This window comes from Lissotriton helveticus, chromosome 2_1 (assembly GCF_964261635.1).
Source record: "Lissotriton helveticus chromosome 2_1, aLisHel1.1, whole genome shotgun sequence".
NCBI lineage: Eukaryota > Metazoa > Chordata > Amphibia > Caudata > Salamandridae > Lissotriton > Lissotriton helveticus.
The window spans coordinates 1173409160-1173425136 of record NC_136059.1 but is presented as its reverse complement, the minus strand read 5'-3'; the positions used below and the strand labels follow the sequence as shown (position 1 = coordinate 1173425136).

The window sequence follows — 15977 nt, the reverse complement described above, 5'->3', positions numbered from 1 at the left end:
GGATAGCTTTCTATATAGGTTATCTTTAAACCTACCATCAATAAGGGTCATTTGGACTGGTGGAAGGTGCCCACTAGAATAGTGGACAACATATGCCAGGCCAACTTCTCACAGTTTCACTTCCCGTGGATCTGCATGCTGGCTCCAGTTGCATCTTTGTGTACCAGACAGTTTCACCAGCAAGGAGGAATAGACGCTGGGAGCAGAGGACAGCTGGTCAGCCACCACTAAATGCACTGAGAAACACCTACTGGAACCCCTCTTGGACTAGGTGCAGTAAGAAGCCAGGGGCCCGAGTCTCTCAACCCCCACCGACAGGACAAGAAAGAACTCTTAACCCCACAGAGCTGCTACCGTCTCTGGTTGTCTTTGTACACCGCTTTGCCCTCGTTTTATTCTCTGCTCTTAATCTGCTCTCCTTTCTGTTTCTGCGATGCTGCTCCTGAATGCAGGAGGAGAAGTGGGAGGCAATCGGGGCCAACAAGTGGGGACAATGCAGCTCGCTTACAAGCTGCACCCGGTCCTGTTCGGCCCGCTTCTGCTGGCTACCGGGTCACTCACTTAGCAGCCACCTACTAATGGTGGCTGCGCTTGTGCTTGGCTTCCCAAGTTGCTGGTCCCACGACCCGTCTAATTAGCCTGACGGCCGCTGGACTGCGGCTGATGCTACTGCTGAATCTCTGGATTTCGGGGGACTTAGTCCACCTGACTACCATTTACTCCTCTGCACGGGCCCCCAGGCATGAATTGGTGAAGAGTTGAGGCAGCAGGACGAGACAGAGCAATAGGGCCTTATGGCCATCAGGGTTTGAAGAGGGGCTGGGCAGAGTCAAGAGGGTCAAGTGGGAGTCAAGTGGGAGTCGAGAGGGGGCAGCAACTAAGCGAAAGTAAGTACTTGACCACGGCTCTCCCCTCAGCGTAGCTCTCCCCTCTCCTCTCCTCACCTCCAGATGACATTGGTGCTCCGTGTTCTTTGCCGGCACAAGGGCTCTTGGCTCGTATCACTTCAGCTGCAACTGTAATTGCCGCCGCAAGAGGCTGCAAAAAGCCATGTGCGACCGTGGCACACCGCGCCTGGTTCTTGAAGGAGCAGCACCAGCAGCGGGAGAGCCCAACACAGCCCTCAGAGGAGTGGCAGAGGAGTTATGGTTACGGCTACGGCTACAATGAGGCAAATCCCACAATGCCACTTCCAAACGGCCGTTCCACTCTCCAACACCGCAGCCTCACTCGCTTGCTGACAAGAATGCACATGACCACAGGGAGGAGTCCAACAGACAGTTAGTTCCAGGCTGCTGAGAGAGAAGCTCTATCACTAGCCAAACCATTATTTAAAAAATGTATCATGTTTAAGACAGTTCCAGGGATAGAGTCATACTTACTCTATGGGATGCCTGTTCACCAGTACTGTCTTTTAACTTTTTTTGGCTGGGTCTGTTTCATCAGTTGTTAAATCGAGAGGAAAAATGGTTTAAGTATACCGATTCTCCATTTTGTTCCTGTAATTTGTCTTTTAAAAGTGATATTTTGCAAATTGTGATGATATGTCCTAAGTTTGAACCGCTCTGTCATAAATTTTTAAATCCCCTTCTTTTAATTGATTCCTTTGATTGGGTCAGGGCAGCTTTTTTGTGTTACAACTTCTAAATTCACAATTAATATGTTTTAAAGTATCAATGTTTCATATGAGGGGTTCATAAAGTGGTACGATAGGGGACAATACCACTTGTATTGTATGCCATATAAATCTATTCATATACTTTTTTTACCTTGATGGATTCTCTTATGTACTTGTATGATTGTATCGCAAAATCGAATATAAGTCTCCAATCATTATAGTAGGACGAGCAGCTGGGTGAAATGTATCAGTATAATGACATCCATTTATGTTTTATTGCTTGAAAATTATATTATTTCAATCATTGCAGGGCTCATTAGTACCCCACCTATTTTAGTGAATATTTTTGACCTGCCCATACTAGACAATATTATAGATAACACAGGTAACATAGGGGACCCCTAATGAGCCCACTTCCTAGAACTTTTTTCTGAGGTTTTTGTCCGTTCGGTTTTCATTTTAGTATTGTTTTAGCATTTTCACAATCAATGTATTATTAACGTAATTGTTTTATATATTACACTGCTATGACCTGTGATTCGTATCTATTGTGCTTTTATGTATTTATATTGCTTTTGTCCTGTGCACTTTTATGGTTTCTTGAAACAAAATAAAGTTGGTTGAAGAAGAAGACCTCTTGGAACAAACAGTGTGCCATTGTATCTTCTCTAGTCTGAGGGGCTGCATACACCCTTTGAAATAAAAGTTAGACAGTCCAAGTAAATGTATAACTGACCTTCACTAAAGATCACAATGACTTTGTATTACACTCCTGGTGACCAAACAGGTAAAACAAAGCAGTCTTAAGAGGAGCACTTGAAATGTACCATGTTGGAAATCAATAATGTGTTTGCATTATTGAATACTATTTGTGGTTGCGATGTGAACTTAAAAAATATTTTTGCAAATTAAATAGTCTACAGTTACTGGGGTGCGAATTGTATTTGCTGGAAAAGCAAGAGAGACAGACCTTGGTGGACTCACTGTTGGAATCATTACTTCTTGAATCTGCCAATTTTCATTTGCACAGAAATATTCTTTTATGAGCCTTGAGACTAGAGGATTAATGTTGAGGTCCTAAGTGAGTCAGTTTCTGCCTGGTCTGAGTTCTTACCGTTCAAAGGACAGGGTGTTATGATTCCCTTATGGGCCTTCTTTTGACAGCCTCCACTTAGAATAAAAATTTGAAAGCCAGCTACAAACCAAAAACAAATGACAACATGTTGGTGTCATCCCTACTGGCCATGCACATTTGAAGCTGTTCTCCTGATGAGTCTTCTGAGCCTTCACTGCAGGTGATCATTCTCCTCATTAACATCTGTGAACCTAAATGTGTTCCTAAAACTGCTTTCAGTCACCCATCTTATGTGCTGCAGCTACTGCCTCTAAGTCACCTTGGGGTCTCTTCTAAGCAACCCCTCCCCCTATTAGGCACATCTGCACTCCCTTGGTTCAGAATGTGCAGGGCTGCAAGAGGGACATTGAGAAATCCCTTATCCACTAATGCTAATACTGAAACAGGTGTAGTGGCACCAAATCCAGGGTTTAGAGGAACATCCAAATTATGACTGAATTTTACTGTCTGAATGCAAACAAGGGGCTAATTTCCTTTCAATAGTGTCCATCTACCCATTCTCAATCTCAGTGTGTCCTCTGACTGGAGGCTGTATCTGGTTGACTTTGGATGAGGATATATTGGTGAAGCACATGCAGAATCAGGCAGATACCCAGAGGACCTGTGGGATGAAGAGGGAGAACTAGGGGGTGAAGAGGTTACACAGGCGAGGAGGACAAGGGTACAAGAATCTCACAAAGGACCAGAAAAAGGGCCAGTACAACCGAATGGAGGAGGAGGCGACTGACCAGGTCCACCAGTAGGATTAGGAACTGGATGTCCAAAAGAAGGAAGAGAAAGCAATATCAGTAGGACCATGAAACAGACCTGGAGGATCAGGCACCAAAGACCAAGTCGGCCAGAATGACTGAGACCACAAGGACATGAGGACCAGCATGCCCAAGACAAAGGGGAGGATCAGTAAAACCAGGAGGAGAAGTAGAATGAGGAATACCAGAACCAGGAGGCCAAAGAGGAGGAGAATGATGGGCAAGTGGAAAACGAGGGCCATCAGGAGGACTAGGACACAAGAACAAGAAGGAAGAAGACGGCCAGATCCACAAGGAGGACTTAGACCACTACAAAGACCACACACAGGATGAGGAGAAGGAAGATGGCCATGAGGATGACTAGAGGAGTTGAAGGAGGTCCAGGACCACTAAAAAGTTTATGAACTCTAGGACCACCAGAAGGATTTGGGTCACTTGACCAACAGGGGGCCAATACCTTGTCCAAGTACTAGGGAAACCAAGAGGATCAAGACCAGGAGGACTAGGAAAAGGACTTCCAAGACGACTAGGAGAATAAGGAGGAAAACCAGGAGGAGCAGGACCAGAAAGAGGAGGAGAATTAGGAAGAGAAGGAGATAGAGGAGGTCAGGAGGTACAGAACAGCAGTCACCACCATGACCACCATGAGGGTCAACATCAGGACCGCTAGGTGGAATGCCACTAGAGGATCCAGAGGACCAGGAAGAGGATGACCAAGACTAGCTGGACCATGAACACAAGGACAAGCAAGATCATGAGGACCAGCAGGACAGGGAACAGAAGGATGAAAAGTTCCAAGAACACCAGGGCAAGATCACCAGAAGAACAACAAGGAGGGACACAGCAAGAAGCACCATGGTAAAGATAATATTTACCAACAGGACAAGGGTCTCAGGAGGATAAGGGCCACTTATGACCAATTATCAATACCCAGAAGATCAGGACCAAGAATATGTGGATGAAGACCAGAAGTATGAGTTTGAGGAAAACTACGAGGTGGGACAGGGTAAAGAAGATTAAGAAGATGATCAGGAGGAAGAGATCTAAAAAAAAGGATAGCTTGAAAACCAACATGAAATTAGGAGAACTAGGAAAAGGAAGAGCTGGTAAACCAGGAGCATGAAAAGGAAAACATGCTAGTGGAAGACCAGGAAGAGGAGAATGACCAGGAGGAGCAGAGGGACCAGGGCAGCCGAGAAGACTAGGAGCACTAGGACTACCAGGTCCACCAAGAGAATCAGTGGACCATGACCAGGAGGACCAGGATACAAGCAACAAGAGAATCATGAGAACAAGCATTAGGAGGACTAGGGATGGGTGTAGCAAATGCAGAATAAGGATTTGAAAAAGGAAATGGAGATCAACAAAACTGGTTAGTACCATCAAGACCAGCAGGAGCATGAGGAACAAGAGGACCATGACCGGGGGGAGGGACTAAAATGGCCAAGAGGATCTAGACAAGAGTGCCATAAGAAGCAGGCATAGCAGACAACCCAGAGAACTAGAATCACCAAGAGAACTAGGACAACCGAAACGAGGGCCTTCAGCAACTGTGGTTAGGAATACAGGGCCCACAATGACAAGAAGTGATTCTAGGCTTCATGCGTTAGGGCATGCCCCAGTTAAATGCAAAAGAAAAAATTGATGGACAGAATGCTGGACAAACCAAACATTCACCCACAGTCACAAGGACCTGGGTTAAATCCATCATTCTTTTGCTCACCACACCACCACAGTTTGGACCCAGCCATATGCAAGTCAGTCTTAGACCTGTTCCTTGTGGGAACAGTCCAGCCTCAGCAAGCATCCTAGGACCAGTTTCAGGGCATCACCCTTCATCAGCCAGGCTAGCTTGAATCCAGTGGTGAAGTGAGCACGGCACCCACGTCTGGGCATACCCTTCCCACTTAGGGTGACATTTGCAAAGGAACAATTGATGGGCGGGCTACCGGGCAATGCAAACCTTCAACCCCAGTTACAGGGATCTGAGTTAAATCCATCATTCTATTGCTCACCACACCACCCCAGTGTGGACCCAGCCATAAGCAAATCAGTCTTCACCCTGTTCCTTATGGGAACCATACAGCCCGAACTGCAAAGCCTATCCTCCCTGGACTGGAAACAAGCATCCTGGTTACCCGTTTCAGGACATCACCCTTCTTCAGCCAGGCTAGCTTGAATCCAGTGGTGTAGTGAGCACCAGACCCACGTCTGGGCATACCTTTCCCACTTGGGGTGACATATGTAAAGGAGCAATTGATGGACGGAATGCTGGACAATGCAAACATTAACCCCAAGTCACAAAGATCTGGGTTAAATCCATCATTCTTATGCTCACCACACCACCCCAGTTTGGACCCAGCCATATGCAAATCAGTCTTGACCCTGTTCCTTGAGGGAACAGTCCAACACGAACTGCCATGCCAGGTCTTCCCTGGACCAGAAACAAGCATCCTGGGACCGGTTTCAGGGCATCACCCTTCATCCTCCAGGCTAGCTTGAATCCAGTGGTGTAGTGCACACGGGACCCACATCTGGGCATACCCATACTACTTAGGACGACATATGCAAAAGGAACAATTGATGTATAGAATGCTGGACAATGCAAACATTCACCCCCAGTCACAACGATCTGTGTCAAATCCATCATTCTTTTGCTAATACACCACCCCAGTCTGGACCCAGCCATATGCAAATCAGTCTTGACCCAGTTCCTTGTGGGAACTTTCCAGCCCAAACTGCCATGCCAGGTCCTCCATGGACTAGAAACAAGCATCCTGGGACTGGTTTCAGGGCATCACCCTGCATGAGCCAGGCTAGCTTGAATCCTATGGTGTAGTGAGCATGGGACCCACCCACTTAGGGTGACATATGTAAAGGAACAATTGATGGACGAAATGCTGGACAATGCAAACATTCACCCCCAGTCACATGGATTTGGGTTAAATCTATCATTCTTTTGCTCACCACACCACCCCAGTTGCGACACAGCCATATGCAAATCAGTCTTGACCCTGTTCCTTGTGAGAACCGTCCAGCCCAAACTGCCAAGCCAGGTCCTCCCTGAACCGGAAACAAGCATCCTGGGACCAGTTTCAGGGCATCACCCTTCATCAGCCAAGCTAGCTTGAATCCAGTGGTGTAGTGAGTATGGGACCAACGTCTGGGCATACCCTTCCAACTTGGGGTGACATATGCAAAGGAAACCCAGATCTCTTGACTGGGGGAGAATGTTTGAATCATTCAGCATTCCGTCCATCATTTGTTGCAGTTACACTTATCGCCCTAAGTGGGATGTGTATGCGCCAGACGTGGGTCCCTTGCTCACTGTGCCACTGGATTCAAGCTAGCCTGGCTGATGAAGGGTGAAATAAAACCGGTCCCAGGATGCTTGTTTCCTGTCCAGGGAGACCTGGCTTGGCAGTTCATTCTGGACTGTTCCCATGAGGCACAGGGTCAAGGCTGACTGCATATGCGTGGGTCCAAACTGGGGTGGAGCAGTGGGCAAAAGAACAATGGATTTAACCCAGATCTCTTGACTTGGGGAGTATGTTTGAATCATTCAGCATTCCGTCCATCATTTGTTGCAGTTACACTTTTCGCCCTAAGTGGGATGGACATTCACAGACATGGGTCCCTTGCTCACTGTGCCACTGTATTGAAGCTAGCCTGGCTGATAAAGGTTGACATAACCTGACACCGGCCCCAGGATGCTTGTTTCTGGTCAAGGGAGGACCTGGCGTGGCGATTTGCTCTGGACTGTTCCCATGAGGCACAGTGTCAAGACTGATTTGCATACGGCTGGGTCCAAACTCTGATGGCATAGTGGGCAAAAGAATGATGGATTTAAACCATATCTCTTGACTGGGGGAGCATGTTTGAATCATTCAGCATTCCATCCATCATTTGTTACAGTTACACCAGTTAAATGCTGCATATGTTCTCTTGTGGTTCCTTGAAGGACTATAATCCAAAATCTGACTCCATTAGGTAACCTCTACAGAAATCCCTATGGACTTTAGAGATCTTGATTGCTGACAGGCATTAATTATAAAAGGGTACTCCTGTGTGAGGCACTGTGAGTCAAACAAACAGAGCCATCAATGAAGAAACAATTAGACATATTAATGGTCACCTTTCAAAAAATACTTGTGGTCATGTGTATTTAGAATTAGTACATAAGAGAGCTTGTTCACACACAAACTCACTCTAGCATTCATACAGAATTTATACTTTGACGTTTGTCATTTAACACTGACCCTCACCATGTCCTCAATTTTGCCCTTTGGCCTCATCTCAATTGTCTTATCTCCTTGCAGACCCTTGAGTTATGCATGAAGGCAGCTGTTACCAAGAGTTGCAGAGCACTGAATGAAACTGTGCCAACCGTGCTTAGGGCTCTGCATCACCTGGTAAGTATATACATGAGGACATACAAAGTATTTCAGCAGGAGACAACTGACATTTCCTAACAAAGAGGGTCCTGCATTAATCCAATTTATAGTAAGAGTATTTTTAGAGGGGAACATTTGGGAACTCGCTTGTATAAAATATTAAATTATCATCCATAAAGAGCCTACATGAACCAATTTGCTTCAAGGATGCAAAGGAAGAAGACATTGCAAATACCTCTGTCAGATCTTTCAGCATTGGGAGGTCATCAGCAGGAACCACCCATAAGTATACCTCTCAGCAACTCTGGCTCTGATAATAGGTAGCAGTGGAACAGAGTGGCCTGACAAGGGAAGGGACACAGGGAGGTACACCAAGGATGGAGACCTGAAAAAGAAAAGATTTGCCCAATAACAATGGTTTACAAACAAAGATATAATCACTAACAATGATTATATCTGAGGGTCAATTGTCCATCTAGACTTTACTATATAACATATACCTAATATATATAATAATAAATAGTATGTATCATATACATCTGATTAATGTCATCGATTAAAGTAAATTCATTATTTATCCAGCTGGTGTTCCTAAAGTCAATGTACAGAAACTACCCTACAAACAAGTTAAAACAATCCAAAGGCATATTTTTCTGGAATATCCTTACAAACCAAACTTGGAGCATTCAAGACCTCGGTCTACACAGAAGAAAGACCTAAGAACAAGCATTGAAAATGCAATCGGCCTCACCTTTTATCAAGTTAAAGCCATTCGCTTTGCTATAAAATAGCATTAGCAAAGCAAATGGCTTTCACTTAATCAAAAGCGAGACCTATTGCATTTTCAATGCTTGGTTTTTTATTGCTGCTATAAGTACTTTCCAAGAGACTGAGAGGATACTACATTTACTCAGATCCTGCTTAGTATCTTTTACTAATGCTGACCGATTATCAGGGACCATCTTTGGCAGTGATGGGCGGATGCAAAGTCCTTAATATTTAGTGTAATAGAAGTTATTTTTTAAATCACTTCACTTCTGTTTGTGCAGGCATCAGTGCAAGTGTTTCAGATTTATTTATATTTAGACAAAACCATGCTAGCCCATAAACAGTCTACTTGTTCCGAGAGTCGTGTATCAAGTCTTGGAAAACCATCCCTTTACAGGGTCCTCTTTGAATGGTCTTCTGTTTGCTCCTCTCTGCAAGAATTAATTTATTCAGATGGTATGTGGATATCTTGGCAAACACAAGGAGATCTTTGCCACAATGTCCTGAGGTCTAGCTTTGTCATAGAGCTCTCGCTCTCCCCATTTATGGGCTCTTTCAATCCCTATAGGGAAGTCTAAAGAGCTGTTCAAGCACTCCACCACATATTCTCCTTCTTCTCCCTTCCCTTTTCCATATTACAGCCTCTTAGATTGCCTGCCTGGACCTATTTTCTAGGTCTTCACGCCTATGAATTAGTTATATGATCTCGGTCTCCAGAGTAACTATCGACGTGGTGGCAACCTGGCTCATGTTACATCGTTCTGGACGTTTGCTCTTCAAAGCCATGCCTCCAGCCTGGTATTATAGATTCTACCATCTAGTACATTGGTTCTTAACCTGGGTTCCGCAACACCTACTCAGGCTGCCCACAATCGAAAATCAAATCAAACATTAGCAAATTAATTAAGCAAACCTAGCTAAACATCGAAAATGTATTAATGTTCTATAAATTAGTAGGAATTTGCAACTGGGAGTCTAAAAATTAAGTTGGTACTGTTAGCACGATGCATGGGAGCAGCACAAGAACAGCAACTAGAATCCAGTTGGACAAATGGTGGCCTCAACTGGAGCACTGCTAGACACGAAAAAAAGCAAGCAGTAGGACCAAAAAAGAAAGTGATTTGCAACAGTCTAGCATATTGTTTTGAATCTGAGAAATAAAAACACATTTTGAAAAGTTCCAACCTTCCAATTAAAATGTCAACTTTTCCATAGTTTTTTATTTGCAAGTGAAAGAATTGCATATGTTGTGTATTTTGTTTGATGTACACTTGTTTCTTTATTTTCCTGTATTGTTTAGATGTTTGAATCGCAGCAATTGTGCTCAGGCAGGGGCTCCAGCTTCTAGTAGTGATTCAGTCGGTGTCTGTTTACAGATGTCAAAAGTTTAAACACCACTTAATTGTAGTGTCAATTCCACCTCACTTCAACGTATGCAATGTTCCTAACCCCTTCCTACTAGTGTCATGCTTACCACCCACTTAAAGTTGTTCAGTATTTTCATGTGTCACGCTGTGTCTTCCCGGTAGCAAGCCTCAATGTGCAGGTGTTCCGCTACTAGCAGTTGTCATCATGCATCAAGCCGTCTCCCTTACTCCATGTCAAAGTCCTCATGCACTAGTCTCTCTTCCTCCACCCATAACAATACATATAACCCTCATACACTGCCCTGTCATTCTTCATAACCCACCTTGTCGCACACCATACCCGCATGGTGTCAGGCTTCAATTGGGGTAGAACGCATCTGAGCTGGGTTTTGCTTCTAACATCTGAAGTCACAGGTCTCGCCTTTTCAGACGAACAGCCAAGGCTATTGTGAAATATCCTTCAGGCTTAAAGAGCATCTTCATGCGTCCCAGACATACCAACTTTCCATGCATGTACCGGTCTTGTCATTCTCTATATCTCCTATTGTGTCACAATCCTTGTCCCTGTCTCGGACTTTAACCTGCAAGCAGCATACCTACAAGCCAAGTTGTCAAACTCCTAGAATCAAGTTCCCTGCATGGAACCTCGAACCACGTGTATCATAGGGTTTTACCAATTGTCTCTAGAAGGAAATGCCACTGTTCAGTGGAGTCGCTCTATCCATTACTGTTTTGGTTTCATCTAATCACCTACGAAATGCTGCTTTAGGTTTCACACTTGTTCAAAGATGACTTACAAAGATGTCGTGCTCATGTCAAAACCTACCTGCTGTTATCATGGAATGTATGACCTTACAACGCGGTCTTTACACCGCGATACGTTTACAACGCTGTCATTACAATGCAAGTCGTTACAACGGCTTGCGCTAGAGGCGCTGGACTTAGGAATAGTATGATTTACTATTCCAACTCCAGCTACGTAACTGTAAGGAAGGTATTGGAATAGTAAATCATACTATTCCTCACTATATAGCGCCATCCAGCGCAAGTCGTTGTAATGACCGCGTTGTAAACATATCGCGGTGTAAAGACCGCGTTGTAATGGTTGTCTTCCATTATCATGCTCTTCCCTACTAACAGACCTACATAGTCATCTTCCGTGCGGCTGCTCACCCGCAATAATGACACCAACCAGTCATCAGAGTGGCTGGAGTCGAAGACCAGTGTCACAACTGTGGTAAATAAATAATTAATTACCGGTACTATTTTTGAATACATTAAGAATAACAGATAGCTCAATAAATAAGAGGCAAGATCCGAGGAATCTGAGGTTATCAGGCTTTAATCAGGCATAAGGGAAGGGACAGGATCAGGACAGCCTGAAATAAAGTGACATCGAAGGCACGGGATGGCAGCTGCACCTCTTTCATCACAATTCAACATATATATAGTAAGACATTTCAATTACATTACATACAGTAGGCGTAACTAATGACAAGCGTAAGATAAGGAGACATGGGTGTGAAAAGAAGGCGTGCACAGGGCGTGCACTTAGACATGTGATGTGAAACGTCATAGAAGTGTCATGAATGGGCGGAAACATGGAGGGGGCTACCTGAGCAGCTGGAACCTTTAACCTAGTGGTGCGCGCAAACGGGCCATGACGTGTATCTGGGGAGAACTGGGGGCTATGACTTCTGTACTAAAAGAGGAGACTAAAGTCTGCGGGGTCAGGACGACATGTACCTATAGCATATCTGGTATCTGGTGTTTGGAGAACATGTTGATAGAATCTAAATGTCATCAGGGCAGAGGCTACTTGACACTAAGACTGGTGCATGCATCTATTCTACATGTATTGCGTGTGCTAGGAATATTCTATGAATATTAATACAGTATTTCTCTTACATGGAGACAGAAAGACTAGACCATAGCTGGAGATGTTTATACGGTTCGTTAGCTTAGGAATGTGAAGAAGGAAAGCTGGACTGATAACTAGAAGCATAACATATTCTTGGCAGACAGGCAGGCAGAGCCAGGCCGGGCACCGCGCTGCGCGGCGGAAGTAAGTGAAGGGTCAGGGATGCAGGTGGGGGCTGCATCGCTCCTCGGAATGGGTTCAGGAGACTGGAGCTTGAATCTGGTGTCCGGGCCCTTTTGAGGCCTAGAAACGGGGACAATTTAATGAATTAACGTGCACACTGTAAAACGTGGCAACATAGGCCTAATACTCGTTGCTTTCACGAGAACTGGAGACTGGCATACTAGAGTTGGACACAACTATAATTGCGTCTTTAATCGATCATAGGGGGATATATGCATATCGATCATGCACATATAACATAGGATGGGGAACACGTAGGCACATATGGCAAGGCAAAATTTACTTTTCCACATTCCCTCCTTGTGCCCTACGTTTCCATCAGGAAACATCAATATTCATGATACCATCTATCTGTTCATATAGCATCATTTGCTCGTCTCGAATTGTCTTGGAACGGGATTTAGGACTAGGAATACAAGAGGTAGCACACAAGCCGCAAATCGCAGGGCCACATTGTAAACAGAGGCAGCAACTGAATATGATCATTACTGCTATACCTAGGAATGACAATACTTTCCATCCCCAGGCAGATATGATATTCCAGAGCCAACCGGACCATGTCCAGGTGCCTGGATTCTGGTGTAACTGATGGGCAATTTTATGAAGTCTAGTTATAGCTGAATAAACAGACGGCGCGTTATTAGGAATGAAAATGCAGCAACTAGATCCGATGACTCTACAAGCTCCTCCTCTATCGGCCAGTATGACGTCAAGGACGAGACGATTTTGGAGCACGACAAATCTCATACCAGATTGCTCTTCAGTTAAGTTACCTAGAGCGGAAGTAGTCTCATTCACTACTGCTTCAAGGGTTCTGGTTAACCTACGTATTAACTTACTATTCTGGACAGGGCCTATAAAGAAAAAGAATCCTTTATTGAAGTCTTGATACTGTTCTAGAGCAGTTTCAGTTTGATCGACAATTGGGGACTCAGTCTCCCTTCTATGTCTAACGTGTACTAGATGTGTGTTTCTGTGATAATCGGATGGGGCTAGGAAAACTGGTGGCAGTAGGAAGGCAATATAACATGTTCCATCCCAATCGAGGGGCAGACGAACATATGCGGTCTGACCACAAACAAAATAAGAATGACGTGAGGCTTTGAAACTAGATCTCCCACTGTCACTATACTTGACCACAGTAGTACAATCACTATGTCCTACATGTGCGGAACCATTCTTTCTGACACATAATTCGCCTTTAACTGGTAGAACTGAAATAGCAGGCAAATCTGGAGTAGTATCGGACTGAACATTCAGAACCATGAAATTCGAGGAACAATTACCTAGATCATATACTTCATTTTCTAGATCTAACCCTGTTCTATGGGAAAGACCTTGCTTGTCTGGGAAACATGTTCGATTCAGAAGGGACATATCAGTTGAGGAAGACGTTAATGTGGACCATGCTCCACACGAACCATTATGTGAAAAAGGATAAGGAAAGAGTGGCAGAACTCCCTTCGGTGTCTGGAAAGGGGGAAGTCGACCACACACCCAACAATTAGTGGCATTGCTGGTCTGGTGTGAATAGTGCAGCATTCGGATAAAAGTATTATTACGCATAGCAAGACGATAGGATAACTCGTGAGGAGGCAGGTCACTAAATGTGTGCTCTACTGTAACATTAGAAAACATATGTACATGTGAAATAGGAAAGCATAAATGCAACGCATAACTTATGCATGTAACCATAAGACTCAGGAACAATAAAAAGAATAAAGTAACGATACATCTCTTAGAGTTTTGACTAACTCTCTCACTGTGTGGGTCTGTCTCATACATGTCAGGAACCTGTCTAACCGTTTCACCCGAGAGGGACTTAGACAATTAAACTGGCTGACTTACTAGACCGCAACTTTGCTTTATACTCCTGCTGCGGAGTTTTCTCTAACAGGGGGAGTTTAGATTCATTTTCTGGGCAGTCCTTGAGAACGGGGCAGTCCTTGAGAACGGGGCAGTCCTTGAGAAATGTTCTAGTTTTGAGTCCATGGAATTTCTTGACGTGGCTCGCGTGTAGCCACCCTTTTCGGTTTTCCACCTTCACCGCCGTCCGGGTGGTGAGTAGGACCAGACGGGGCTCCTTCCAGCGGGGCTGCAGCGGACTTGAACGATCAAAATTGCGGATCAGCACGAGATCCCCCGGAACGATCTCGTGTGGTTTCACGTCGGTGTTGTCTGGAAATGCAGCGGCAACCTGTGAACGACAAGATTGTAGTGCAGACATCAACGAAGCAAGGTAATCTGTCAGCATATTACTGTCAACATCGGTAATGATACGGGGTCTAGGTGTACCCCACATATTGGGGGGACGTCCAAACACTATCTCATACGGGGACAGACCTGAACGGGAATGAGCAACCATTCTCATATAGAAAAGGGCAACTGGCAGTGCTACTATCCAATCTACGCCTTTCTCTGCACATACTTTTGCGATGCGGATTTTCAGAGTCTGGTTATGTCTCTCTACGAGACCGGCTGCTTCAGGATGGCGTACACAATGGAACTTCCACTGGTACCCTAACAGAAGGGAAACTTGTTTCATGAGCTCGGACGAGAATGGCTGGCCGTTATCTGAATACACGACCCTAGGTAATCCATAGCGGGGAAAATACTCACGAACCAACTGCCTGGCAGTGGTCGCAGCTGTGTAATCTGGAACTGGATATGCTTCTGTCCATCTGGACAAAGCGCATACAACTACGAGGACATACTTGAAACCTCGACATCGCTCCATCTGAATATAATCCATCTGGAGGACTTCAAAAGGGTGGTCAGGAGGATGGAATCCACCTTGTTCCACCGGGACACCTTTTCCTGGATTGAACTGACAACAGATCATGCAGGTACGGACTTTCTGTTTGGCTGCTGCTCCTAAATGCTTGTTAAACCAGATGTTCTGGATACTGTCTAACATGGCTTTTTCTCCTAAGTGTGCTGGACTATGTGCGGTGTTAATAATGACTTGAACCATAGAGTCGGGGAGAAACCATGTGGCTTTTCCCTTCGTCAACCATCCTTGATCTGTCTGGACCCCTCCTTGTTCAGACCATTTCTTAATTTCATCGGGAGTAGCATGTAACTGTATGTCTATGACATCTTGTGTAGGGTCCTTAACTATCATACAAGTAGTCTGTTCTGGAATGTGTGTCTGTGTCGTGTTAACTGGAATGTCTGGAGTCTGAGCTGTGAGCTTGGTTGTTCGATCTGCTAGATCGTTACCTTGGGAAATGATATCAGTGACTTTCGTATGTGCTTTGCACTTCATGATTGCGATAGCTGTCGGTAAATGTATTGCATCTAACAGAGCTTGAATGAGGGGGCCATGCTGAATCTTGGTTCCATGAGAAGTCATAAAACCTCTTTCTTGCCAGAGCACTCCAAAGTCGTGTACGACTCCGAATGCATAACGTGAATCTGTGTATATATTAACTTTCAGGTTCTTGGCACGCATGCAGGCTTGGGTCAGAGCGATGAGCTCTGCTGCTTGAGCAGACAGGGTGTCAATACGATGTGTTTCTATAACTTCAGTGTCAGTAGTCACTGCATACGCGGCTACTAGTTCTCCTGTACTTGTTCTCATACATGAACCATCCACATAAAGTGTCAGGTCGGGATCAGGTAATGCAATGTCTGTCAAGTCTTGTCTTGGCTTTGTCATAGTGTTAACAACTTCCACACAGTCATGTGTGGCAGGATTTGAAGTAACTGACGGTAACAATGTAGCTGGGTTTAAAATGTTGCAGCGTCTGATTTCTATGTGTGGCTGGAACAGTGTCAGTTCATAACCTGTTAAACGGGCAATTGTCAAGTGCTTAGTCTGTGTTCGGTTTAAAAGAACT

At 44.8% G+C, this 15977-nt stretch overlaps 1 protein-coding gene across 1 annotated transcript in view; it reads left to right on the top strand.

The window, feature by feature from the left end:
* The window catches only part of LOC144820221 (maestro heat-like repeat-containing protein family member 1), a 97008-nt gene that overhangs the window by 35826 nt on the left and 45205 nt on the right, over positions 1 to 15977 (top strand). The window contains exon 5 of the mRNA XM_078677823.1: positions 7822 to 7914. Within this exon, the coding sequence (XP_078533949.1) occupies positions 7822 to 7914 (93 nt within the window). The remainder of the gene's footprint in view (positions 1 to 7821; positions 7915 to 15977) is intronic.